This window comes from Haemorhous mexicanus, chromosome 18 (genome assembly GCF_027477595.1).
Source record: "Haemorhous mexicanus isolate bHaeMex1 chromosome 18, bHaeMex1.pri, whole genome shotgun sequence".
NCBI lineage: Eukaryota > Metazoa > Chordata > Aves > Passeriformes > Fringillidae > Haemorhous > Haemorhous mexicanus.
The window spans coordinates 742,675-769,892 of record NC_082358.1 but is presented as its reverse complement, the minus strand read 5'-3'; the positions used below and the strand labels follow the sequence as shown (position 1 = coordinate 769,892).

General features: G+C 49.1%; 1 protein-coding gene across 11 annotated transcripts in view; it reads right to left on the bottom strand.

Annotated features, from left to right (window-relative positions):
• The window catches only part of CHD6 (chromodomain helicase DNA binding protein 6), a 99,572-nt gene that overhangs the window by 54,904 nt on the left and 17,450 nt on the right, over positions 1 to 27,218 (bottom strand). For 9 of the 11 annotated variants that reach the window (XM_059862668.1, XM_059862661.1, XM_059862669.1 and 6 more), the window contains one exon: positions 2,553 to 2,616. The exons of the other annotated variants lie outside the window; for them this stretch is intronic. In XM_059862668.1, coding sequence (XP_059718651.1) covers positions 2,553 to 2,616 — 64 coding nt within the window. The remainder of the gene's footprint in view (positions 1 to 2,552; positions 2,617 to 27,218) is intronic. 11 annotated transcript variants of the gene reach the window in all.

Here is a 27,218-nt window from a genome sequence, read left to right as displayed (position 1 = left end):
GGATAACTGCATTTATTTTAGCTCATTATTTCTCTGGTTATTTAACAAGTCAGAGTTTGCCAGAAATAAAGAGCAGAAGACCCTTCAAAGCCCAGGAACAAGCAGGACACAGAGAGGAGAGACAGTCCAGGAAATGATGGTGCTGAGCCCTCAAAGGAAATCCATCATTTGTCATTGCTTTCGGGGGTAACCAGGCACTCCTGTCACACCTCCAAAAGCAGACAAGGCACCCTGGCAATGAAAACTTCTAAGTGTCATGAGACAAGTGACAGGTTTCACAAGTTAGTCACAGCTTGGTGACAAATGTACCAGCTTTTTGTGTATTAGTAAGGAAAAAGAGTTGTGGAAACACAGCCCCTGCCTTTGCTAACAACAGCCCCTCACACAAGTGAACCAGTTGGCAGTGCCCTCTAACCCAACCCATCATAATTTACACAGGAAGAGAAGCACTGCTACAGGGGGCACCAAGGGAGCACAGAGAGGAGCTCCTCCCCAGACAGCCCACTTTGAGACCCCATCTCTCCAGCCTAGATTCCTAATCCACTGGCAGTGGACATAGGGAAGACAAAGCACTAGGACAGCCAACTAGGACAAGGGAAAGGAGAGAGCACATCCGATATTTTTTCCCAAAGGCAGTTGACAGTTCCCCTGTCATCCCCCAACAATATGAAGGGTATCAGCATTTTGCCAGCCTTTTCATCCTTGGGCCTGATCCTACACCATATGATGACCAACATGGAGCTTCTGCAGGTGAGAGGCTGGCAGGGAAACACATGACTTTTGAGAGCCTTGGAACCACATAAGCATCTCATCTTGTCCAGAGAGACTGTTCAATGGAAGGCAACAGCCTCTCTTGGTGCCATGAGAAGTTGTTTACAAGGTGCAGGCACTCCTCGGCTCAGGTGTGCCCACACCTTGTGGTGGATTCCAGAGTGATGTGGAATGCCACCCCTTGTGGGTTTTACCCTCAGTGCTGCTCATCTGAGCATTATAGGGAGCCACCTACCCCTTCACCACCTCAACCAGGCACACAGAATGCCTGCAGGAGCCCTGCTTGGCCAGGCTTTCTTCCAAACACTGAATTTGGGAATGCTGCAGCCCCCGCCATGACATGCTGCAAGGTTTGTTCTGGACTGCTGCTGGCTTAGAGAGCTCAGGAGATGAGGAGCTGGAACTCTACCCCTCCTTCCTCACACCACATGCCTTTATCTCCCTCCCAGATTTTATCTGCAGCAACAGCTATAGAAAACAATTTTCAGCTGAGCCCTCTAAAATCTCCAAATGTGGGGAAGGATAGTTTTGCCATGCTTAAACCCCATGTCATTTCAGTAATCTCACTCCAGAGCACCCAAACCTGCTATATTAGCCCAATGAGTGGCATGAATTTCTTACCTAGGCTTTGCTATCAGAGGAGGGAGATCACTGACCCACACCCCAAAGCATCCTGCTCTCTTCCAGGCCTTTGCTCTGCCCTATCAGGAGCAATGCAGCCACGCTGGTACACAAGATCTTCCATGATCCCTTGCTCCTCTTCCCCACTTTGAGGCTGACTCTGCTTCTTCACAGTATCTTTAGGACACAATGCTAAACTCATTACTTCCTATAGTATTGGTGCTCTGAACACACACCTTTCAATATCTGCAGCATTTGCCTTGCTGCAAGCCCAGAACAGCACACTGACCTCTTCAAAACACTTCCTTCCCTTCCTCCTCCCATTAACCTGCCATGGCAGTGTGATCTGGGGTGCCCTGAGTATCACATAATGCTTCAGAGCTAGTTAGAAATGGCACAGGTTTGTGCTCTCGAGCAGATTTATCCCTTTGCTCAGTGCTCACTTGAATGGTTTCCCATTAAAAGCAGCATGGACACAAATCAGCTCCAGGCAGAGCAGTTTGTTTTACACCTCCAGCCATATTTCAGCCCCACAGGCAGAGTGGCTCTCCATGCATGTAACAGGTCCTTTCCCCTCAGCAGAGTGCCACTGGTCAGGCTCTTCCCCTGCACACACTTAATACAGAGACCATTGGCTCATAAATCTCCTCTGGGAGCAGCAGGATGTTATGATCCAATGCAGCCATCCAGAAATGACAGCTTTGTGAGATGGGATTTTTTCTGAGTAAGGGAAGAAAATTCCCCCTGTCCAAGCTCTCAGAGCTCCCAGACATGATCTTCCTGAACCTCCCAGCTGGTATTAGTCCTGGTGTATCATGCTAGCAGCAGCAATCACAGCAATCATGTGGTTTTGTAAGGAGATTACAGCAAGAACCAATATTGTGGACTTTGAGACAAAAAGAAGGGCTGTTCCTCCACTGGGGCAGCACCAAGTCAAGAGCATTTCCACCGCTGAAGATAAACCCCACCTTGTTCAATGGTCCCATCAGGCTCACCGACTCTGGGGTGCAGCTCAGGTCAAATTTCAAGGGGCTGAGCTGCACCCCTGCCTGGAAATTCGAGACAACACTTGCCCACCACACATCAGTTGCAACAATTTCCACATGGGACATGGTCCTCAGGCCTTGACAGCTGAACTGGGAGGAGAGAGGATCACAAACCTGCTTTTCTTTTTTCTGTATTTTCATTATCATCAAATCTGGGATGATGGGATGAATGTTATTTCTGCAAGACACAACACAAAAAAAATTCACAATGATGAGACTGCTGAATCTGAGGCACTCCATCCTTCTATTCACCCCTCCAGAAGGCTGCTCAGAGCAACAAAGCTGCCAGAATGAAACTCTCAGGGACAAGCTTGGGGACATCTGCTCTGCTGAGCCACAGCAAAAGCCCAGCCACAGTTATCGCCACAGCTCAGTGCTGCCTGAAACCCACCAGCCAAGACCAACATGGCAGCCACATTCTTGGCAAGAAGAGGCATGTCTGGGGCTTGCACAGAACACACTCCAACTCCTCAGAGCCCCAGGAACAGCCCAGGCCCTGCTGAGAGAATTGTTGGACACTGCCAGCCCTGCAGCAGCAGAGGGAAGTAAACAAACCAGCCTCTGCCAAGCAGCAATGACAGCAGAAATAGACTGGAGAGGATGCAGGAACTCAATGTGGGATGCGAGCCCTATGTCTGTGACCACGGAACAGCTGCTATGGGGACCAAGATGGGGCAAGCAAGGAGGAGAAGAGCCATGTCTCCCCACAAGGAGCCCGAGGTGCAGCGCTGGGGCTGGGCTGGCTCTGTCCCTAGGCCTGTGCCCTCGCAGCGGGGAGGACCCTGCATGAGTGGCACCCGCCGGTCAGCCCACAGGGAGGATGGGCTGAGGGAGGAGTCATTTCCAAGCAACTGCCCCACAGCAGGCCTGATCAGAGGGGCTGCAGTCGCAAGTCCAGCTCTTAACAGCACCTTAATGCCAGGGGTGACCAGGTCCCCAGACTTTTCTTCCCAGTGGATCAATAAGGGTTTGTGGCAATGCAGTGCCATGATGCCACAGCTACAGCTGGTCTGAAGCTGCACAGATAAGAGTTGGTGGCCATAACAGACACCAACTCGACCAGCCTAAGTTCCTTAGAGAATAGAAGTAAACAAGTCCTCGGGTATGATAATGATAAGTCGGATTCAAATTCAAACAGGGGACCCCAGCCAAGCCCATTTCATTACGAATGCAGACATATCGTTGGCCAGTGAGCTGGGTGGTGTTAACATCCCAACCAATCAGGTGTGTAAGCACAGGAAATTTGAAGCCCCTATAAAAGGGGGCACCCAACAATAAACTTCGGCTGCTGTTGCATGAACCTTGGTGTGTTCTGTCGCGTGCCTGTCTCCAAAACTGCGACAAGTGGTGACCTCCGATGTGATACAACAGCTGCCGTGGGTAGGGCGGGAAGAGAGAGGGCAGGGGGAAAGCTGCCTGCAGCCTGTAGAGCTGCAGAGAGCGGTGGCCAGAGCTGTTGTAGTCTCAGCGGAGCAACAGGTATAGCTTTGAGCAGCACGGAAAGCTGCATAGAGCGACAGGGAAAGCCTCATTGGTCCAGACCCTTTGTAAATAGAAGAAGCTGCCAGGAAATAAGGGAGCACGTGCTCCCGTGGAAGAAGACCCTGTGGTAAAGGTATGGACCCTCCTTTTACCTGAATGAGGTGGAACAGCCTCTGGAAGCTGTTATGGATGTTATAAAGCCCTGGGAGACTTGTGGAACAGGCTCTGGAAACTACTACGGACACTATGGACGTTATAAGGCCCTACAGACTTTTACTGGATTTGCTGGGACAGTTAAAAGTTGAGTGGGACATAAGGATGGCGGTGGGGATGCTGCAGGCTCCGCCACTGAGGCATGCAGCAAAGACAGGGCACTGGGCGAGGCAGCGTGAGGCAGGGGTCCCACATCAGATGTGTGGGACAGGAGGGCGGGCAAGACAGCTGCGTTGCGCCGCAAAACGATGCCACACCGTGAAGCCACCCCGTGCCGGGACGCCTCACCAGCGGAGAGCGCCGCAGCTGAGCCAAGGCGCTGAGATGTCACACCTAGCCGCTGCAAAGCCACGTCAGGCCATGGAGCCGTGTCTGCCGCTGAGCCGTGCTGTGCCACGGTGTCAAGGGAGCACTCTGCAGCCGTGCCTGACCACACAGGCTCTACAGTTGCACCCCAGTGGCATGCGGCCCTCACAAAAGCGAAGCGCCCTGCAGCCACTCCAAACACACATGGAAATGTCCTTCACCACCACAGATGTGCTTGGAGCACCTCCTCCCACGGCTGATTGGCTTGGCTCCAAAACTGCGCCTAGGACCCAGCTTCCATTGGGCTTTCCCACTAACCGCTGTGACTCGTGGGCGGACCCGGGGATACATCACCATGGATACCCATACCAATGGCCCAAGGCCCATGGACGCCATACCAACATCCTTCCCAGAAGTAGCGGCAGGATGGAAGATCCCAAAGTCCCAGTGCCGGGAGCGTTGCCGTCACCACTACTAGAGCTGGAACCACCCCTTGTGCACACACTGGTAAGGGACTCAATACACACACAAGAGATGACGCCTTTGCTGCTACTGACTCAGCGCTGTGCTGCAGTTTTCCATTTGCCATGGCGGGTCCAGCCACACCGAGTGACGCAATCCTGGGGAGCCCTGAACAGCCGCCACTGCACTGGGACCAGGGGAGCCCGGTGGGCAGGAGACAGCCACCTTCTCCTGCCCTCTGAGCAACGCACCTTCGCGGTAACGAGGCTGTGCCGCCACCGCCCCTTGGGGGTAGGCACAGCTCCGATTGGCTGCTCCAGCCAGCTGCTGCTGACAAGCCAGTGCTGCGAGCGCAGTCTCCATCCCGGCTTGCACCGAGGCTGCGGCCCCCAGGGCGGGGAGGGGGGGAAGTTCTCTGGCCGCAGGCGCAATCCCATTCCTACTACCTGCAGCAGCAAGAAGAGGCAGCAGCACAGCCGAGTGGTTACAATCGTATTGGGGACACAGTGAAATTGAGGAGGGCGGCAGGCGGGGCCATCCAACCGCCGCAGCCCACTGTAGCCACTCGCCGTGCAGGTGCCCAGCGTGTAGGGCAAACCCAGAAAGTCTACCCACAGAATTGAGAAATATTAAAAAGCTCCTTTGGTAAGGTTTTCAGGAATCAGACAGGACAAATGGTTGCCATGGAGACAAGTGTCCATCCTAATATTGGTTTCTGTATATACCTTTAGTCCTCATGTTATGACTGGCAGCACGGGATCCTTTCCTTTTCGAATGTGTATTAGAATTTCAGCAGAAAACTGTGTAATATTTAACGATTGTAGTTCAACTTAATAATTCTCTTCCATATAGAACTCACAGTAATTTTCCAGGTTGTTTTTACCCTCCAAAGAAAAAGAAGCTTTAAGGTATTTATTTTTCTCTTCCAAAAATCTTACAGTTCCAGTTATGGGATTTCCAAATCTAAATCAAGTTTCGTTCATTTAAAATTGTGCAAATTTTATTTTATTCAAGGATGGGAGCTGTTGGCTATTTTTAGTTTATATGGCAATTATCAAATCTATAGTAAACCAGCCAGACTGACAACATAAAGCTCTAAAGCTTAGAAGGCTATTGAGACAACACCAAAAGGAAACCTATTGAATATATTTGTAAGTGGAAAGCTTTATTATAAAGCTTAGAAGTTTAGAATGTTTTTCTCTGACTCTTCATAGTAAATTGTTTCCAAAAAGGAGTCATACTGATACATACACTATATTCATACAATATTCAGGGTAATATTTACCTGGACTTCATCACCTTACAGTACTGATGTAAGATACAGATGATAAAACCTGATATCTGACTGGATATACTTTGTAATAACTCTGGATAATGGCAGCATAACACTTAGTTTTGTCACCCTCAATTTGATAAATAATCCTTCAAGGAAAAAAAAAAATATATCATGCAAAGTAAATACCAAGGCACAGATTTCTAAATCCTTCTACTGTGCCATATGTCCCCTGCAACTAATGTCAGCCTGCAAAGATAGCCTAGTATGGAGTCCCAAAACTATAAATCATGGAAGTATAAAAACCTAGAAAGAAAGTCAGAAGTAAGTCCAGAATAGAAAAGAGTGCTCTCACCCTGATTTTTTAAGATTCTCTAAGCCTTCTGATGTTTACATTCTTGTAACAAACTTTCTCACACACTTTATATAAACAACTTATTGTTTTGCATTCTTTTATGGAGGAGGAGAAATTTGATGGACTGTTGGTTTGTCCAGTGTCATTGGAGAGGTGGCACTTTCACCCTCCAATCCACTATCATTTCTGGAAATCTATAAATGTTGGAGTCAGAAAATAAAAAGTCCCTTTTGACCTTGAAAGGAGCAGTGTGTCTGCGTCGTGTTATTTTGCGTCCTATACTGACAGACTGCTTTGTTCTTGAATTCGACCTTTTCTACTATATTTATGCAATTTCTATAGTTACTATCCTTAAAGGTCTTGTAAAATTCTTAGTATTCCAAAGTCATTAATCAGAACATAAGATGATTACACAGGAGACAAAAATTGTTTAATTTTTCTTTCTCTCTACACAACACAAATAATTGGTATAGGGGACTAAAATTCATTACGGGTTTAAAATTAGATCAAATAGAATTTATTCCAGTCTTGCCATCTCTGGATTACAGTGTTTGAAGTTTTAGTGGGGAAGACACTAGTGTTTCGCTTTAAAGGAGGTTTTCTTGCTAAGTATAAAGGTGATGCCTTTATTCTAATCATATTACTAATACTTTAATACTTTAGTTTCAACCATATATCTAATATTTCCCAGTGATGGACCTTCTATAAACAGTTAATCCTGTGTTTCAGAATTACTGCCCTTTATTATAAATTCAATCTACCCTGTCAGTGACCCAACCAATTGCCCAGTGAAAAGAGGTGGCATGAATAGTATTGCCAGTCCCTTTGTGACAGCCCCCTGCTACTTTCCTGCATCAGACAGAAGGCAACTTCACTGAGACATAGACTTTCTTCATATTTATGACATTTTAGAATTCAAATACACTGTTTTAAACATCCCCAAAAGAGCACTCAAAGTTCATGAAAGCAAACACAGAGGTACTAATTTAAGAGAGAAGGTGTTAGCGCAGCTGGGTAACAGGCTGCATGTTTACATGTCTGAGTGGATTTATTATGTTTGTGCTCACCTTGTTTGAGACAATGAGCACAATGTGACCTGTGCATACCTGGCACCACTGTTTAAGATTACATGCCTTGAAGGTGCAATGCTTTATTTGTAATCAAAGGGGAAATGTATCTAAATTTATTAGGATAAACAGTTACCTTGCAAATAGACTGATACAGAAACTTAACAACTTTAAGGAGTAAAATCCCAAGGTTATATGGAAAATGTACATATGCTTTTCATTGTTTTATAGAATCTTCTTTGACATGATTTGATTTTTCTGAAACTTGACTTGTAAACCTATAAATACACTCTAAGGGTTTTGCTAAATTTATTTCAAAGGTATTTGAGACAGCAGGAGTAGCAGTAACATTTTGCATTTAATTTCAACAATGATTGTTGCTTTTCTTTGTACATAACTCCTAGGCTACTCATTTCTTCAAAGTATGATTTAATTTATACAGAGGAATGTTATTGTTTTAGTCTACAACTATTACCCAATATTTAGTTTTGCAAAGTGAATGCTCATGGAAGTGCTGATTTGACAATTTTAAGTACTGCAGCATTAAAAGTAAACAGAGACCCAAACCAAAATGGACACTTTATATTCACTTATCTAATGAGGTCCCATTAATTAGGGCAGCCTGAAGCCGAGATCTGAAACCTTTTCTACCAGATATTATTGTCCATATTTAATTAAGCCAGCATTGTGTTCACCACCTCTGCAAATGACAAGGATTATGTTAAAATTAATACCAATTCCTCTGACTTCTGGAGAACCTGTAGTGTGTCATCTCTCACAGTGAATAATCCAGTACAATAGCTGTGTGAATAACTTAAATCCCTCCAACATCAAGAAACAACTTCATAGGTGTCCTCTCTGTTCTGTAATGCTGCAAACTACCTGTATTTATAGAGACACATAACCCAACTGATTTTGCACTATGTTTTTGGTATTGAGACTATGCAAAGGGATTCGACAAATACAGCTAAATAATGTTGTTACTGTTGTATATACCCATCAAATAATAAGCTAAGATCACACCCAAGCAAAGAGGCCTTCGCAGGGGAAGCCCGAGGGCTCCACATACACACCATGGACCATCTGTGGGAACCCTGTAGTGATAATTCACTCATGACTTTACTCAAGGACCTTAAGAATCAAATATTTTAAGGACGTTACTAACACAAGGATCTGTCACTTTTAATCATAAACCAGTATGTGACCTGAAAAACCTAACCAAGACACGGGAATGGTTCCTTTGATGGTTTTGAGTTGGCTTGTTCATGCCAAAAAAGTAAAAGGCACTTTCAAAAGGGGATGTGTATATACATATGTGCATTGTTATAGTTACTTACAGGCTATTTATAATATAATTGGTTATTTAGGATATATGACAATGATAAGGATATATGACAATAAGGATATATGACAAAGCCAGCTGTTCTATGAGTTATTACTGAAAGATTTATTATTAGAATATGTTAGGGAAGACCTCCCATCCTGGGTCTTGGCTCTGGCCAAGGCTGGCAGGGAAAGTATGCCAACAAACCCAGGTGTTTCTGTGCTAAAAGTGAAAGCAGGTCACTTGGACTAGCTGCTTTGGCTTTGTAGAAGCTGGACCCCTTTCCTTTGAGGTAGACACGGAAGCCTAATCCAGAAAAGGCTCTCCAAGTCCCCATTGTGAAAAGGGGGCTCCTCAGACCCTGGATGATGACAAAGCATATAGGCAGTTGTAAATTTCACCTTGTTAATTTCATTACAAACTGCGTGTTTTGTTAGTTGAATTATATTCCTGTTAAGTTATAAAAAAAAAGAAGAGGGAGTGTGGGGTGGATGTACACCCCCCCCCCACCCCCCCATTAAAAGTCTTGGGTGTTCTCCTGTTTTTCAATCAAGCCATAATATGACCTAGCAAGCCAACAGCATGTTGGAGGCAGAAGATTATCAACAATGGTAAGACAATCTACCCATCACCTTACTTGAACACCAAGACTCAAACATTTGGGAGACATCAGTGGCAGAAGGATGTGTGTTTTTAATCGAGATGGTTTTGAGTTTAATAGTTTCTTGTTTGTAGTGTAAAGCTGTAATTTGTAAATATATTTAAAGACACAAGGACTTAGGGATATTAACTATTTAAAGAATGAATTGCAAACCCGAACTAAGACAAATTTTTTCTCCTGGTAGGTGGTTTTCTCATGGTTCTAAAGTTGAAATGTTTCCTGTTTGTAGAGTTAAGTTGCAAAATTGTAACTTCTAAGTAACAAGCCTGAGGCATGCCATTTTGAAAACTTGTGTTGCTGTAATCCCGTTTGACAGCTCCTGGATATGAATGCTACATCTCCAACCATACATAGGATACAATGCAGGCTGGGAGGAGCTGGGCTTGTCCAGTTGGGTGGAATCATCAGTGTCATCAGGCTGTCTTGTCATCCTATCTGCAAAGGGCCCTTGCAGAAGGATGACAACACTTTGCATTTTTAAACAGAAAGGGGGAACTGTGACAGCTACAGCTGGTCTGAAGCTGCACAGATAAATTGGCCATAACAGACACCAACTCGACCAGCCTAAGTTCCTTAGAGAATAGAAGTAAACAAGTCCTCAGGTATGATAATGATAAGTCGGATTCAAATTCAAACAGGGGACCCCAGCCAAGCCCATTTCATTACGAATGCAGACATATCGTTGGCCAGTGAGCTGGGTGGTGTTAACATCCCAACCAATCAGGTGTGTAAGCACAGGAAATTTGAAGCCCCTATAAAAGGGGGCACCCAACAATAAACTTCGGCTGCTGTTGCATGAACCTTGGTGTGTTCTGTCGCGTGCCTGTCTCCAAAACTGCAACACCTTGACACCTCTCTGGGGAAAACAGAGTGTTCCCTCAGGCTCTCTGCAACAGTGGCTGTGTTTCAGCTCTGACAGCGGAACTTTTTAGCCTATGTCTGCAATGGCCACAGCTCCCAGGCACTACCAGAGCAGCTAAACCCAAACACAGGGGAGCGGGGAACAGCACCCAGCACCCCCTCCTGGACTTCATGTGCTCTCAGGACCAGGTCAGATGGTGAGCTGGCACACACCTGCCCAGGCCTGCTTCCTCTGGGGACCGGGCATAGGTTGGACACTGCCAGATGCAGGAGAAAGCTGGCTTCACTGCCTCCCTTCCTCCAGTGCTGTGGTGGCAGGAAGGCCAGGAGCAGCCCTGCTTCATGCAGGGTCAGCATCAGAAACAGCATCAGTCTTGGGTGGATGGAGCATTGCTGTAGCTCCTCAGAATAAACATGCCGTGATAGTCAAGGGGACAGGGTGAGGCTGCAGTCTGTGCCCTCCCCACTACGGTTCTAGCCATGGCACACTCAACAGAGCTGTCAGCAGTAGATGCTTTTTGGGCAGCCAGCCGTCAGCAGTTCTCCGCTCCACATTACCAGCAACAGGTGCCAAAGACCTCAAAAGTATTTGACAAGTGTTTGAAGACAGAAATCCCACAAACACCTGCATCTCCTTTCCCGCCGATACCATGCAAACCCCACTCCACGAGGCATGAGCTGTCAGACTCACTGGCATAAAGGCACAGTTTGCACTGCTGCCAGCCCACAGGCCAGCCCCAGTAACCTCCCCCCTTCTCCACCCCAATGCCTCTCCCTCCCCAGCAGGAACACCAAAACTCAACAGGTCCTACAGGTCAGCAGTGCCCAGGGCACCATTAGGTGACCAATTCTGCATGCTGACACTGGTCCATGGCTCATGTCACCATACTGAAAAGAAGAGGCAAAGGCAGCTAACTCTGATCCTGGCTACATGGAACAGGCCAGGCCATCCTGGCCCACATCTAAGTCAAGCTAGGTGGAAACAAGGAAAGGCACCCAGTGCCATGTCATGAGCAGGGAGGAGTTTCATGGCATCTGTGAACAGGATGACACAGGACTTCTTTCTCATTACAAAGTGTCTTGCAGATGGTTTATTATTATATATAATTTCTGGGGGTTTTGATCTGTTCTGTTTTGTGCCCAGGGGTGGCTGCTGTCCTGGCTCCATCCCCATTCTCCCTGGCTCCATGAAACTATCACCATGAATGGGAGCCAGGCTGGGGTTTCCAGAGAGAGCTAGGAGCGAGGCAAGGGGCAGTTCTTCCCTTTTCCTCACAAGCTGTAGGACTGACCACGGAGCTGGTGTCTCTGACCAAAAAACCTGCTATTTCTTTTGGGTTTGTTTTTTTGGGTTTGTTTTGTTTTGTTTTGTTTTTTGTTTTTTGTTTTTTGTTTTGTTTTGTTTTTTTTTTTTTTTTGCTTTGGCACTAAGACTGGACTTGCTGGCTTGCTTTTTCTGCTGCTCTGCTATGGGAAGCCCAGAGTCAATACATGAAGCACAAGGATGTGGGAATACCCTTGTTTCCCCACTGAGGGCTGCACCCGTGCACAGTCCAGATCTAGGGACCAGCCAGTGCTGGTGAATAATCCCGTGGAGCTTCTCTCTTGGTCTGCTTGGAAGTCGGGCTGCTGCTGCCCAGCACACCCCACCATGCCCCTGCTACGGCTCCAGGCTTTATGCTACACTTTTTACCCCTGGGAGGTCCTGCAGTCCAGCTACAGCTGCAGAGCTTCTGCTACCTCTTGCTTGCTATCTCTGCGTGTGCCCAACCTGCCATTCTAGCTTGCTGCTTCCAAGGTTCCTGCTACAGCTCCTTTAGTCACCAGCAGAGGCGCAGCAGGACCAGCCGACCCTGAGGGGTCCAAAGGAAGCCCCTTCTCCATCCCTTCCGCCAGCCCGCCCGCCATTGCAGCATGCAGAGAGGCAGCCGAGCTCGCGCCACAGCGCCCCCTGCAGCCCCGGGGGAATCATCGCCCCGCCCTGCCCGGCCGGGAGCCAGCAGCGCCCCTGCTGGCCGTGCCCGGAACTGCACCGCAGGGAAAGGTGCATATGGCTGGGACAGGCGGCCCTGGTTTTTGGGGTGGGGGGGGGGGGGTAGGGGGGCAGGGTAGGAGGGCAGGGTTCCACAATTTCAATATCTAGCATTTACCCAACTTTGTTTTTCTTTCTTTTTCTGTGCCTTGCAGGCACCCTTTTTTTTTTTGTTGTTGTTAATGAACAGGTGTTTTTAAGTTTCACCACCTAGTATCCATTTCTCTCACTGGCAGAAGAAAAGGGAGTTACTGAAGCCCTTTCTCTTCAGAGGAAGTGGTCATTCCAGGGTGTTTTCTCATGACATTTGTCTCAAAACCAAGACACTAAGCCTGTCCTGTACAGTCCCTCCTGTACTGCTGCAAATGTGTTCCAGGAGGGCCCAGAAAATACAGCACTAGGTCAAGCCAGAAGACACATGCAGCTGCAATAGAGCTGTTCTCCAGGAAGGACCGCACAGAGATTTTAGACCAAGTGGGTGCAACAGCTCAGAACAATCCTGTTGGGCTCCAACAGGGAACATTCCCATCTCAAGTAGCCAGATGTGTAGGAGACCTGAGTTTGGTTCATTTTTTACAGTGGTCTCTGTGCTGCAGGAGGCTCCAAGGTGCTCAGCTTACCCCTCCTTGCCAGGAGCACATGAGCACACTGGTCTTCCCCCACCTGCCTCAGCTTGGCCCCCAGCAGGCCCTGCCATCACCCACTCAACTGAGATGCTCCTACCCCAGCTCTCACTTCCCAGCCCTCTCCTCACAGGTTTTAGAAACACCAAATCATAGAATATGCTGAGTTGGATCGGACCCATCAGGATCATCAAGTCCAACTTGTGGCCCTGCACATGTTGCCCCAAGAATCCCATCATGTGCCTGAAAGCACTGTTCAAATACTTCTTGAAATCGAACAGGCTTGGTGCTGTGACCACTACCCTGGGGAGCCTGTTCGACAGTTAAATCAATTTTCTGCTGGAGTAACCCAGAAGATGGATCTGGGGCACTCCAGCTCTTGTGGGAATGAGCACTCTCTTCCTGCTCTCTGTTTTCATTCCATCATCAAAAGGCTGTCCAGTCCCTCAGAACTGTGGCAAGGCATGGGATGCCTTCTGTGCTCAATGAGGTCTCCCCACTACTGTCTTGCCCCAGAGAATCACTCCCTGACACTTAACTTTAAGTTAAGTGTCTCCCTGGCACACCCCAAGGGTTTTTGCAGGCCAGCCAACCTGCTGCTCCCAGAGCCAGAGCAGAACTTACACCACCCAAACAACTTCCAGGCTGTAGGCTGAGCCCTGGCAGCCAGCATTACAACTCTAAGGTGCCTGTGCACAGCTGATACAGCTGTGGGGACAGCACAAGGACAGAATCCAGCAGCACAGGACTCTCATAGCAGGAAAGCAGGACACTGGTAGCATCCATCTGCACCCCTCTGGGAACCACTGCATCTCACCAGTGCAGTTCTGTCCACCTCCAAGGCCTGCGGAAGGGCCACCACCAGCCCAGAGAGACTGGGGGCATCTGTAGCCCTCTGCTCCTATCCAGCAGACCCAAGGTCCCACATGGAGCACACAGGAGGGTTCAGTGAGACCCAAGAGATGCCAGGGAAGGAGAAAGGCTCAGACACTGTCTGCACAGCAGTAAACCTTCTGGCAAGATAAGGTCAAGATAAATGTCTTGCTACAAGTTCCTCGTCATGGGGTTAGCCCGGGCTGCAAGTCTCTCGTTGCATGGCCCACAACAGGCCTATCACTCAACTCTAGGTTTTCAGGGTTTTTGGGTTTTTTTTTGTTTTTTTTTTTTTTTTTTTTTAATAAAGAACCAAATAAAAAAACATATATTGTGCATCACACACATTGAGTGGCCTAGGCCCCAGCATGCTCATTGCCTTTTGAACAGTGTTAATTGAGGCAGCTGCAGCAGCTGAACAAGGACTGGAGGATGCCCAAACATTTGGTGCTGCAGTGAGTGGCTCAGCTCTGCTGCCTCCAGAGCCCAGCAAAGGGCTGCAGGGCCCTCCTGCCACCAGCTCTGGTGCTGTCACACAGCCCTGGCCCCTGTTCCCATGGGCTGTTGTTCTAGCACCACCTCACCTGCTCCTTCCCAGGCATCCAGCACTCAGGTAGGGCAGGATCTCAAGGAGGTGGCACTGGGCTGGCAGGACAAAGGCTGCAGGCAGGGAAGAGCAGCCAGTGCCAGGAGCCAGCTGCCCAGAGGAACAACCTTTAGCTTTGCTTCATGAGCCTCAGAGCAGTGGCAGGAGACAATGCACAGCTTCTTCACCAGGATAGGGAGCAGGCAGCTGGGGTCTGCCCCACGTCCAGTGCTCCTAAGAGTGGCTGTGAGGGACAGGGATGTTCCTGCGCTCTCCAGCAGAAAGGAGAGCCAGGTCCCCACTGCCAAAGCAGCCTCTGCCTGTAGCCTGACATCCTCCTTCTCAGGTGTATTGGTTTTGCATGGCCTGGTTTTAGGCAGCAGGAGTGCCACAGAAGCTGCTGGAAGCTTCCACCATGTCTGGCAGAGCCAATTCCTGGTGGCTCTGAAGATGGACATGCTGCTGGCCAAAGCTAGCCTAATTTCAGAGGTTGGTAATGCCTCTGTGATAACAGATTTAAGAAGAAAAACAAAGGTGCACAGTTTTTTCTTTTTGTCCCAGATGAGGAAGAGGTGAGAACATGTGAGGGACACAACATGGTGACACCAAGGTCAGTGGAGAAGGAGAGGGAGGAGGTGCTCCAGGTGCCAGAGCCAAGGTTCCTCTGCAGGCTGTGGTGAGGACCACAGTGAAGCAGCTGTGGCCCTGCAGCCCACGGGGATTCACAGGGGATGCAGAGATGCAGCCACAGCCCATGCAGGAAATGCTCACGCTGGAGTGGGTGGATGCCTGGAGGAGGCTGTGATCCAGTGGGAGACCCCTTGGAGAGAGAGAGGGCCCCTGCTTCCAGGCTGGAGCAGCCTGTCCTTGGAGGACTGCACCCCATGGACGAGTGATCCACGCTGAAGCAGTTTTGGGAGGACTGTGTACCCATGGGAGGGGCTCACGTTGCAGCAGTTTTGGGCAGAGTGCTGCTCGTGAGATTGGTAAGCCACGCTGGAGAAGTTCACAGAGAACTGTATCCCGTGGGAGGGACCCTACGGTCTCACACAGGAACAACTTCTCTCCCTGAGCAGTGGAAGAAAGTCTTGAGTGATGAACTGATCAAACCCCCATGCCCTGTCTCCCTGCACTGCCAGTGGAAAGGAGGGAGGGGTTTGAGGGAAGAAAAGGTGTTTTAAGGGCTTATTTTACTTCTCATTATTCTACTCTGACTCTGTTAGTAATAAATTCACTTTGCAACTTTAAATTGAGCCTGTTTTGACCCTCAAGTATTTCTCATGGTCCTTATCTCAACTCATGAACCCTTCGTTATTTTTTTTTTTCTCTCTTCTGCCCAGCTGAAGCAGGAGAGGATGAGCAAGCGGCTTCTGTGGGCGCCTGGAGCTGGGCCAGCATCACACCCACCGTACACCCCCTGTATTTCCACAGAACTAGAGCCATCTCTCTAGAGAAAATAAGGCTGGGATATCAGTTAGATCCAGAGGAGATAGTTTGACCTCAAGATCTGCTTAGTCTGCTCAAGGGTAGGAAGGCTCTACAGAGACACCTGGACAAACTCAATCAACGGGCTGAGGACAACTGCGTGAGGTTCAGTAAGGTGAAGTGTCAGGACCTACACTCAGGTCACAGCAATCCCCTGCAGCACCAGGCTGGGGGAGGAGTGGCTTGAAAACCATTTGGCAGAAAGGGACTTGGGGGTGCCAGCAGTGTGCCCAGGTAACCAAGGAGGCCAACAGCAGGACTAGGGAAGTGACCAATCCCCTGCACTTGGCACTGGTGAGGCATCTTGAGTACTGTGTTCAGTTTTGGGCCCCTCACTTCAAAAGGGGACAAAAGGACATTTTGGTCCTGGACCATGTCCAGCAAAGGGCAACATGGCTTGTGAGTGGTCTATAAAGAATGTCTTAGCAGGAATGGCTGAGAGAGCTGCATTTGTTCAGTCTTGAAAAGAGAAGGCTCATAGGGGGAACTCACAGTTCCCTCCAAGTCCCTGACAGGAATTTGTAGTGAGGTGGGGCCTGGTCTCTTTTGCTGTGTCTGCAGTGAGAGAACAAGAGTAAACGGCTTTAAGTTGAGACAGGAGAGATTCAGGTTAGATATTAGAAAAAAATTTTTCACTGTTAGAGTGGTCAGAACCAGAATAATTTGCCAGGGAGGTGGAGTCACCATCCCAAAGTATTTAGGAAGGGGCTAGATTGGGCACTGGGTGGTATCGTTTAGGGGTTGCAGTGGTAGTGCTGGGGGGGGGGGGGGGGGGGCATTGGACTTGATGATCTTAAAGGTCTCTTCCAACTTTGATGATTCAATGATTCTAACCATGATATCCACTCTGATCATGTGCAGTCTTCCAAATGCAAGAAGAGGCCCTCCAAAGCCCCTACAGGTGTCAGGAGAAAGCCCTTGATCTCCTGTCTGCATATAGAGCTGGCCGCAGAGAGGGCACTCCGAGAGGATAGCAGCACCCCAGGTCCTTGTGGGGCCCTGCTCCAGCTCCCAGGGTGACATGCCATTCCAGTGTGTGGAAGGCTCCTTTGAACTGTGCTGCCAGGGGCCAGAGTCACTGCGGCCAGCCGTGACCCCAGACACACTGTACTATCCATAATGCCCACTTGGTTGAAGCATGGTGTTAATAATGCCAAAGTTGTGAATCCAATCCCCAAACAGGCCATTCATTTAAGGACTGGACTCAATGATCCTTGTGGGTTCCTTCCAACTCAGAATATTCTGTGATTCTGTGATAATCCTGTGGAGCAAGCATCTCTTCCCGTCATCTCCTAGGGGACAAGATGGACAGGAGGAAAGGGACACAATCATGTCTGCCTTGTGATGGTCTGCTTTGCCTGCTGCATCCAGAGCATCCTGTCTGGCTTCAGAGCCAGGAACTAGTCCATCATCCTACAGGGAAGGAAACCACCTGCTAAGGAGCACCACCGCACTGCTATGCAGATATATATGCACAAGAACCCCACATAACAAGCTAATTCCATACTAATTAAGAATTTGCAGATTAAAGAGGAACTCTAATCTCAAATGAGACAGTCCAATTTTCTAAATAAGCTTATGGTTTTCATCCAGAGATCAACATGTTCTCACCAGTACATCATGCAAGCGCTGCAAGTTTACGGCCACAGTCACAAGTGTGGAGTTTTCATTCTCCATGCTCAAGTTTTCATGGTTTTTTACACCTTTTAACTGATGTGTGCCCCACCCCCATGCTGCCGGCCTGCAACACCCCTGCACCAGGCAGGCATCAAGCACTTTCAGCAGCCAAGGACAAGTCCTCCATGAGGTCATGGCACGACTTCTTCAGCAAGCCCCTAGTGCCAGGCACCACGCACACACAGTGAGCATACCAACATTGCACACACTGGCAGGCTGACCACACACTAGAAACTGTTTTGTTGCATTTCAAGAGACAAGCAGAGCAGTGCTGAAAGCTGTGCTTTGTCCCTCTCCGTGAGCAGCCCAAGTAGCTGCGGCACAGCCTCCACACAGCATCTGCTGCTAGCAATGACATTTTCAGTTACACAATTTGAGGCACATTAGGTTACTATCCTCCTCTCTTGGATTTATTTTTATCGTTCTGAAAGCACAAGCCATCCTGACACCAGACTGAATCCACATCATGCCATTATTTCCTTTTGCTCTTGCCTGGGCTCCTCCAGGAGTCACAGCATCTGTGCAGAAGCCAAGAACATAATCAGAAATTCCACAACTGAGCCAACACCAATCCAAGACTAAGCACTGACCATATGTTCTCCCTCTTCTACCAGCCTTCCCATATGAGTGGGCAAAGTGTCCTCTGCAGCTGGAGAACTGATCTTCCCAGTTCAAAGGCTGAGGCTCACTAATATGTGCTCCCAGTATCCTCTGGACATGCACAGTACTCCAGCCATGCAGCCCCAACACCAGGAGCACTCTGTGAAAGCAACCACAGCTCCCTGGGAGGAGCGATCTGTCTCATTTGTAGACACAACTCCATCCAGCACACCTCCCGCAGAGTGGTGCACCTCTGTTTTCCCTCAGAAATAGGTCTTCTCAATATGATCTTCAGAGAAAAACAGGCACTGAAAATCAGCTGAGAGCAAACGCACAGGGAAGCCACAGTGGCTCTGACTAGTCAGCCTGTAAAGGGACAAGATCTCCAGGGCTTGAGAACTTTTAACAGGCATTGCAGAAACACACTTGCCAAGTATGGGAGAGGAGGTCAACATATGAAGAAAAAGGAATAAAGCTCTAGAGTGGTAACAGGGATAACAGGGTAACAGGGATATATACCCAAAGGCATGTGTAAACTACTCCTCTCAGCCTGGCTTAGCCACAGTGCTTGCAGGGCATCCGAGCTGGAGCCTTGGGAGTGCAGAGCCTCGGCCAGGGTGTGCTGCCCAGCACCCTGCATGATATTAACTCATCCACATAAAGCAGAGATGAAGGAACACAACATTTGGAAGGCACAGCACTTGGGAGGTAGCACTGCCTTCTGGAACTGTCACAGACAGCTGCGAGCAGCTCCAAGGACTGTCCAGGACAAAGCCATCACAGATGGGCCACCGCTAAGGATGCTTTTCAAAATCACACCTGATGGAAAGACAGACTGCCATTGCCTACATCCCACTGCATGCCAGAAGGAGAGGTGGATGCTGGCATGGAAGCCGAAGTGCCTTTCCAGATTTTCCACCATACAACATGTCTCTACACCAAAGTATTCAATCTTCTGCTTGCTCAACACCACCCGCTGAAAATCTAGCTCCGAGCAAACAAAACTTGTGCTCTTACTCTCAAGTGCAACCCGACTGTGGCCAGCATGTGCTGGGCAACATAAGCATAGCACTGAGGACTCCATTTGTATGTGTAGATGCTACACCACTACTAGACCAGGAAACTTGTGCTCCAACAGTCACCCAGCAGAATGAGAGCACTCAGATGAAGCCAAGCCAGGAGATGTTCTGAGCACCCTTCTGCACATGGTGGGAGCAGATATCAAGTGCACGGCACCCAAGGAGTAGTTGTATTCAGCTCAGAGCACAACGAACAGGTACTAATGCACACCCCAAGTGCAGGATCCTGGCAAGCAGGACTCATGACTGGTAGGACTCACTTGCTCCTAAGGGGTCCTGCTCTGCCCTGATACCTGCCCCTTGCGATCACTGTCCTGGGTGTCCCATAGGTTCCTTTAGCAACCCACAGTAGCGTACACTTCTGCAAACATAGCCTCACACATGCCAGGCCAGGATTTGACAGCTACACAGGCAACACACCCTTCCTGGCTCCTATAAAGCTCTGAAGCATAGACATGAAGCAAGAGGTGCTTAGACAATACCTTGACAGCATCAAACCTCCTCAAAGAGGCCAGCTCACATGAGCTGCAGTTCTCCTCACACCTTCCTCCACTGTTCCATACCACTATGTTCTCTTGAAATTCGCTGCCCAGGTGACACCCCAGCCTCAGTTCATGATTCTTCTACTCAGACATCTTCCAACAGCCAAGCTATGGCACCATTCAACACCAAAGCTCCTACTGGGGTTGTCAATATGTGACACAGCATGGTCCTGCTCCTCTGTGCTTCAGAGAGCCTCCTCTCCCAGCTCTGTCCCGAGCTCCCATGAGGGACGGTGCTGGAACAGGAAGCCTGGCCTTCTGTGCCTACCTTGCTTCTGTCTTTATATTATTTTATATTGAATGTTTATTTCTACCCTGTATAGGGGGCTAAAACGAGCAGACAGGCAGCCCCATGGTGCAAAAGCAGGAGGAATACTGCATGTGATGGACCATAGACCCCAGCTCTCCTGCTGCTCTGCACACCAAGGGCTGGGCTTTCAGGAAGGCCAGCCTGAGGTCAGAGAGGGCTGAAGGTGGAAAAAGCACAGCACTCACCCTTTTCTGCATTCAATTCTCAGGAAAAATCCAAAACAAAACTGCTTGGAGTGACCAGCAACTCCACAGCACATCCAGGGCTTGCATGACTGAGCAAATGGGGCAAACTCAGAAGGCTGGGGAAGGCTCAGAGCAATCGGTACTCTAAGGAAGAGCTCCTTGCCAGATCAGTTTGTCCAGCATGAGGGATGCTGGGACCCAGTGTACCTCACTTCAGAGCACATTGCCGAGAGGAGGTACCCAGCCCTACCAAAAACAACTTTCAGCCTCTTTTCTCCAATTGTGCTGAGCTCCAATTGTGCTCTCCCAATGAGAAAGTATCCCTGGCTTTTTAACAAGCCTCTGGAAGCACATCCCTGGCCACACTGCCTGCCCAGAGCAAGGACCAGTCCAGAAGAACATTTCACCATCCCTCTGTGAGTCTGACTAATCAGCACCAGGATAACCCAGCACACTTTGTTCTCAGGCCCACATTTGCCTCAAGAGCTGAACATGTCTGAAACATCAGTGTTACCATCTGATCTGAGAAGTCCTTGGGCCACAGCAGGCTGGGTGAGAGGCATCTGTGGCAGCCCCCTCTGAGCAGGTCCCAGTGTCCCCATGTGCACCCACTGTAGCGTGTCCCACACAGTCACTGCCATAGCATGTGAGGTCCACAGAGAAACCCCCAATACTGCTGTGACCATGAGCCTGTAAAAAGCATTGTAAAGTCACAGTGCTGGAAGCAGGAAATCTAAGACAAACTGCCACAGAACACCAAGAAATCCTAATATGTGGTTTGCAAAAATAGTTACAATGCTAGCGTGCCTGCAACTTGTCACATCATGGAAACAACAGCTCTTCAGGGTCCCCCTTGGCCCACAAACAGATCTCAGGGAACTTCAGACACATCCCACAGCAGTCTCAAATCCACAATTCAGAGAAATCCCCTGATTTAATGTGATACACATATTCTTGGCCAAGTTTTGAAACATTAAAGACAACAGAATCTCAAACAATACTCTCTAATATTGACTACATTTACATACAACATAGTTAGCAATCTGTAACCACAGCAAGTAGCATTCATTGTTTTGCTACTTCAATCTGGCTGGGAAAATGCTGCAACACACACCTCCTTGCCTGCAGGCTGAGAGCAACCAGAAGTAAATCCTGATGGAACAGCTCCAGCTGCACAAAGCTCCTAGACAAACACTAACGTGTCAGACCAACAATCCTGCATCCAAAACTGTCAGCGTTTAAATTACCACAGAAGAAGAAATAATTTATAATATTTATCTCCTTATGTGACAATAACAGTGAACTCTGCATGAAGGTTGCCAAGATCCAGATCATTTGGGGAATGGCACCACAAGTGAGCCTGCACAGGTGGGGATGTGAACTGCAGGAGAGTGTGCACCACAGCCAGCCCTGCACTGAGGGCTGCTAACAGAGCTCCTTCCAGAACCCAGCCTGGGTCCCCCAACCCAGGACCCTGCCCAGGCCAGCTGTTAGCTCTGAGAATAGCTCAGATCAGCTGCAGAGGATCAAATAATTGCCCTGGGGATAGGAAATACCACTATTTTCAGTTTTCTGGGAGCGCTGTTGGGCCAGGGGAGGCAGAGTGCTGGCCACCCAACCTGGAGGGAGGACAGCCCGACAGCTTGTTATACACTCTCTTTGTTGCTTATCCCAAGAAAAGGAAAAGGTTTCCAAGAAGTTTAAACCTCAGACTTGCTTTTTTTGAAACCATTTTCCAGACTGCAGTTTTTATAGGAAAATACAAAATACACAAATTTTCCGCCCAAGGCTCAGTCCTGACTAGTCCCACCCCTCCTTGCACAGCAGCAGGGAGCAGGTGCAGCCCTGGTGCAGGGGGCATGCAGCCAAGGCTCCAAGGGGCAGCCTGGATCGGAGCTCATACCCCTCATCACAGGCACTCAGCAACGTGCTCTTAGCTCCTTCTCCATCAGATCTTCACAGGGTACCTTTAAAAGCCACATGAGATCCCTAAAACTGTTTTACAGGCTGAAAAACTATTTGTGTCCATAAAGAAGTTCCTTATGGCAGCACAAGATGTCAGCTCCAGACTCTACTGCCTCCACGGCAGGGAAGCAGTAGAAGCATCTGCTGCCCACCTCTCAAAGCAGCACCTCTCTCTCCAGAAGGAGGATGTCTGGGATGCCCATGGATTTTGCAGTGTTTCAACCACACCATCTCACATCTCAGGAGGATATTAAAAGGACACTGATGGAAACACTCAAAATGAAAATACCCCAGTGAAGGTCTAACAAGCACTATTAACTGAATTTCTGTAGGTGGTTGTTCCACAGGAATAATCCTGCCCACCAATGCTGCATGCAAGTAGCAATGCCAGAATCCAAATCTGAAGCATGGATGCAAAACTGGGACGGAGCAGCCAGTGTGTGCTAACATCCTTCAACAGTCCTGCTGACAAAAGGCATGGCTGCCTGGCATCCCTGTGAAGCAAACAAGAAGGAAGGGGAGAAGTGAGTTAATATCGCCCAATCCCTGTCTAACTGACTTCAAAACAGCAGTTTTCTGACTTAAAAAAAATATAAATCCAGCAATATGCAGCAATAAAATTTTAAGAAATCCCAGTTCAACCCTATTCTGCATCTGGCAAGCATGGGCAACAGCTACTTCATGTGCACAGGACAGCTGTGGGAGTGGGGCTTTAACAGCACTGTGACGGCACAGAACAACTGGTCTGAGAGAAACCTCCCCTGGCAGCCCGTGGCTGGGCTTAAGATGTGAAATTAAGATTAGGGCTGAAGGAAAGCCAAAATTCATAGCTTGAGAGGGGCCAGAATGGGCCCACTAGAAGAAAGTAGGGGCTGCTAAAGACCTGAGTTTGCAGACACCTTCCTGAAGCATGACCCTGGCAATACAATTAGGGTTGGGATAATGCTAAGACAAAGTCCAGAGCTGGAACTGGAATGGGGCTGCAAAAGTACATGGCAGCTTCCAAGAACACTGGGCTGGGATAAAACACTGGTCCAGGCAATTGGTAGAAAACTTCTCTACAGCTTCTCAGGAAAATCGGGGCTATGGCTAAGAAAAAGAGAACCCAGAAATGCAGAGGCAGCAGAGCTCACGTGAGCAAAGAAGGACTTGCATAAGGCCTCACCTCAGAAAAAGCCTCCATTAGAAAAAAGGCTGGGGAGCTTAGCTAAGGCTCTGCTGGAAAACCAGCATAAGGGTCCAGAGTCTAGCACTCACGCAGGGCTGCAAAGGGATGGCAAAATATAAACAGGCTAGCCTGGGAAATGGATGAGAAAGTTCCCTGCAGTTCAGCTGGAAAACAGCTCAGGTCAAGGTTTGGACTGAAAGGAAAGGTTACATGGCACTTGGGGAGAGGGGCTGCCAAGAGACCCACGTGGATCAGCTTTTGCCAGGAAATGGCTGTGGATCTTCCTTATATCCCCTCCACACACTCCACAGGCAAACACAGGGTCAGGCTCAGAAGCAGAATGCCTACCGTTACTGCTGGAGCAAAACTGCAAAGGGGTGGCCAAAGACAAGTGAGAGCAGCTCAAAGTTCCAGGATGAGTGAAAGCTTTGGTGTGAGCCATGGGTTAGGAGCGTTCCCCGAAGTTCTTCACAAAAAATAAGAAGCTTGAGTGAAAGCCAAAGCTTACAGCTGAGCCAGTCTTCAAAAGCCAAGCAGGAGCTGGCAGGACAGCTGGGCTGGGTCAGTTTTCATCCAGGCAATGGTTGTGGGGACTTTTCAATTGCTCTGTGGAAATATGAGAGCCAGTGCCAGGATTAGGGTTAGGGCTGTGAGAGGGACAAAGCCTAAAGCTGCACTTGGACTGTGACAGGAAAAGGGCTGCCAAAACCAAGTGGGGGCTGCCAAGATCCATGGGCTGGAAGATCCATGGGCTGGAAGAACTCTACCTGGATTTCCAGCTCTAAGGCTCAGATAGAAAGCAAGAACTACATCTGAGGCTGACAGAAAGTGAAAGCTTAGGGTTGCATTTGGAACAGGGTTAGAAATGGTACGCCAAAGATTATTTTAGTTTGTCAGAAGCCCTTGCCTGGGAATCACCTTTTGTACAGCAGTTCTTGTCAAAAGGTTCAGGTATAAAATTAGGTTCAGAGTAACACTGATGGACAGAAGAAGCCTAGACGTACAACTGAAACAGGGATGGCAATGGACTGCCAAAGCAAAGTGGGGGCCTGCAAGAAGACTGGGGCTTAGATAAACCTTTGGTCCGAAAAATGACTCAGCAGCCTTTTCTAGAGCTTCCCCAGAAAGAAGAGCTAGGTTTGAAAGAAAGCCTGGAGCTGCAGGCAGAGCCAGGAAGGGGCTACCAGAAGGAAATGGTAGGAGACCCGTGCTAGAAAAAGTTTCAGGTCTGCCTAAATGGCTTCAGGGCCATGTCTACCCATTCCCAAGAAAAGGAAGGCTAGAGACAGGATTGAAGGATGAGAGCTGCCACTGGAGTAGAGCTAGAAGGTGGCTGCCAAACACCTGGCATGGGAGAAATTTTTATCCACTTCTCAGGCTCAGGAGGAGAATGAGGATGAAAGAAAAAGACATTTCTCCATTTAAGGCACCACAAAGCCTGTGGTTTGAAAGACGGGTGTCTCTCAAGGGAAACCCCCCTTGAAATGGAGAATATGACCCCCTTCCCTCTGAATTATTATAACTTTGAAATGACAGGGCTTTCAGGCAAAGCTAGGGGGAAAGGAATAGCAGTTCCTTACTGGCGTGTGTGTGTATACCACGGCAAACAAACCCCAAGCCCGGCAGCAAGGACGAGCAGACGCAGAGCCCCAGGGCCGCCTTGTCCCGGCCGCAGGCACCTTCCCCTGCGGTGCAGTTCCGGGCACGGCCAGCAGGGGCGCTGCTGGCTCCCGGCCGGGCAGGGCGGGGCGATGATTCCCCCGGGGCTGCAGGGGGCGCTGTGGCGCGAGCTCGGCCGCCTCTCTGCACGCGGCAATGGCGGGCGGGCTGGCGGAAGGGATGGAGAAGGGGCTTCCTTTGGACCCCTCAGGGACGGCTGGTCCTGCTGTGCCTCCGGCTGCTGAAATAGACTGCAGCAGGAACCTCGGAAGCAGCTGGAACGGCAGAGCAGACCCCCGGAAGTGTCAAATCGAAGGGAAGCACTAAGCCCCAAGCGGTGGTAGAAGCAGCAGGGCCCCCGCAGGCTCGGGGTGTCGGGTAAAGTGTAGCACAAAAGCCCGGAGCAGCGAACAATGGCAGAAAGCAGCGGGGCTGGGCAGACGCAGGTGGGCTCCCACAGGCAGCTGCTGCACGCAGCCACAGACGCTCCCTCCGGGAATGGGGTGGGGGCCGGGGTCCCCTTCCCAGTGAGGTTGGGTGTTGGAAAGGTCCCAGCTCAGCAGCTGAAGCTCAGCCCCGGTGAGCAGAAAGCAGCGCAGGACAGAACTCCGCGGTGGCGGCGAATTCTCCCCAGGGCAGCAGCCTGCCCGTCTCACCTCTGATCCCAAGGGCGAGAGCGAGCGGAGCTGAGCCCAGCCCCTCAGCCCTGTCTCTGCCCTTCCCTACAGAGAGTCCTACAGCCAGCTGCACCCCTCCCCCGCCATCCTGGCCACTTCTTTTGTCTCTCCTAAGTATCCTCGTTATCATCTCTTAGGCGACAAATGGAAGAAAATTCCCCAAGGCGGGGGGGGGGGGGACACGACACCCTGAAAATCCTAACCTCCAGCATGGTGTCAGGCTCCTGCCCTTCTTCATTCAGGTGCAAAGGGAATAGAGTAGAGCAACAAAAAGAACTTTTAAAAAATCAAATGTTTGTTTTCAGAGGCTGATGGTGTGCTGAGCCTGGCTGAATTTTTACAAGGACGAGTAAAAGATCAAAAATCTGTAACCTCTTTCTCAAAAACAACACCATTCTTGTTGAAACCTTAAAAAGAGCCTGCCTGAGGCACTGCACAGATTTGCACTGCAAAACAGTGAGAGTAGACAAGGATTATTCCAGCTGCACAGAGGAGCTTCATCACAAAGAATACCAACACCACCTAAGACTGAATTACATTAAAACATATCTTGTGGAAAGGAGCTGTAAATTAGACTGGCCCCCAAATCCAACAGTCTCCACAGCCAGCAAGCTGAAAACACAGCATGTGTTAACAAGCGAAGGGGACTGTGCCCACAGGTTATGTATTTCAAGAGCAGGAAAGTGGATGCATCTGCACCATTCAAGCTGCTCTCAGTTTACATTCTCCTTGCCTTTAATGAGTCTCTGCTGGTGTGCTCTCATATCTCAAATTCCATCTGGTTTTTGCAATGCATCCTCAAAAAAGGCTACATCCCGAATGTAATTCCATTGATTACCAAAATACCTGACAAAAAGGTGTTCCTCCTTCTAATATAACACAGGCAAGGGTCAGTCAAACAGGAGCAGTTCTCAAGGTCCCAACAGGATGACCACTTTGGGGGGAATGATGCAGGGGGATGGAGCTTGGATTCAGTGGTTGTTCCACTTGTAACAAGAAAAAACATTCAGGGAACAAATCCAGAGAAGGGCAGCAGAGCTGGGGAAGGATCTGGAGCAGAAGTCTGATGAGGAGCAGCTGAGGAAACTGAGAGAGATCAGCCTGGAGAAATGGAGGCTCAGGGAGGACCTTCTCACTCTCTACAGCTCCCTGACATGAGTGTGGATTGAGGTGGACTCTTCTACCAAGTAGCAGGATATGAACAAATGGCCGCAAATTGCACCAGGGGAAGTTTAGGTTACAGATTAAGGAAAATTTCTTCACCAAAAGGGTTGTCAAGCACTAGCACAGGCTGCCCAGGGCAGTGCTGGAGTTA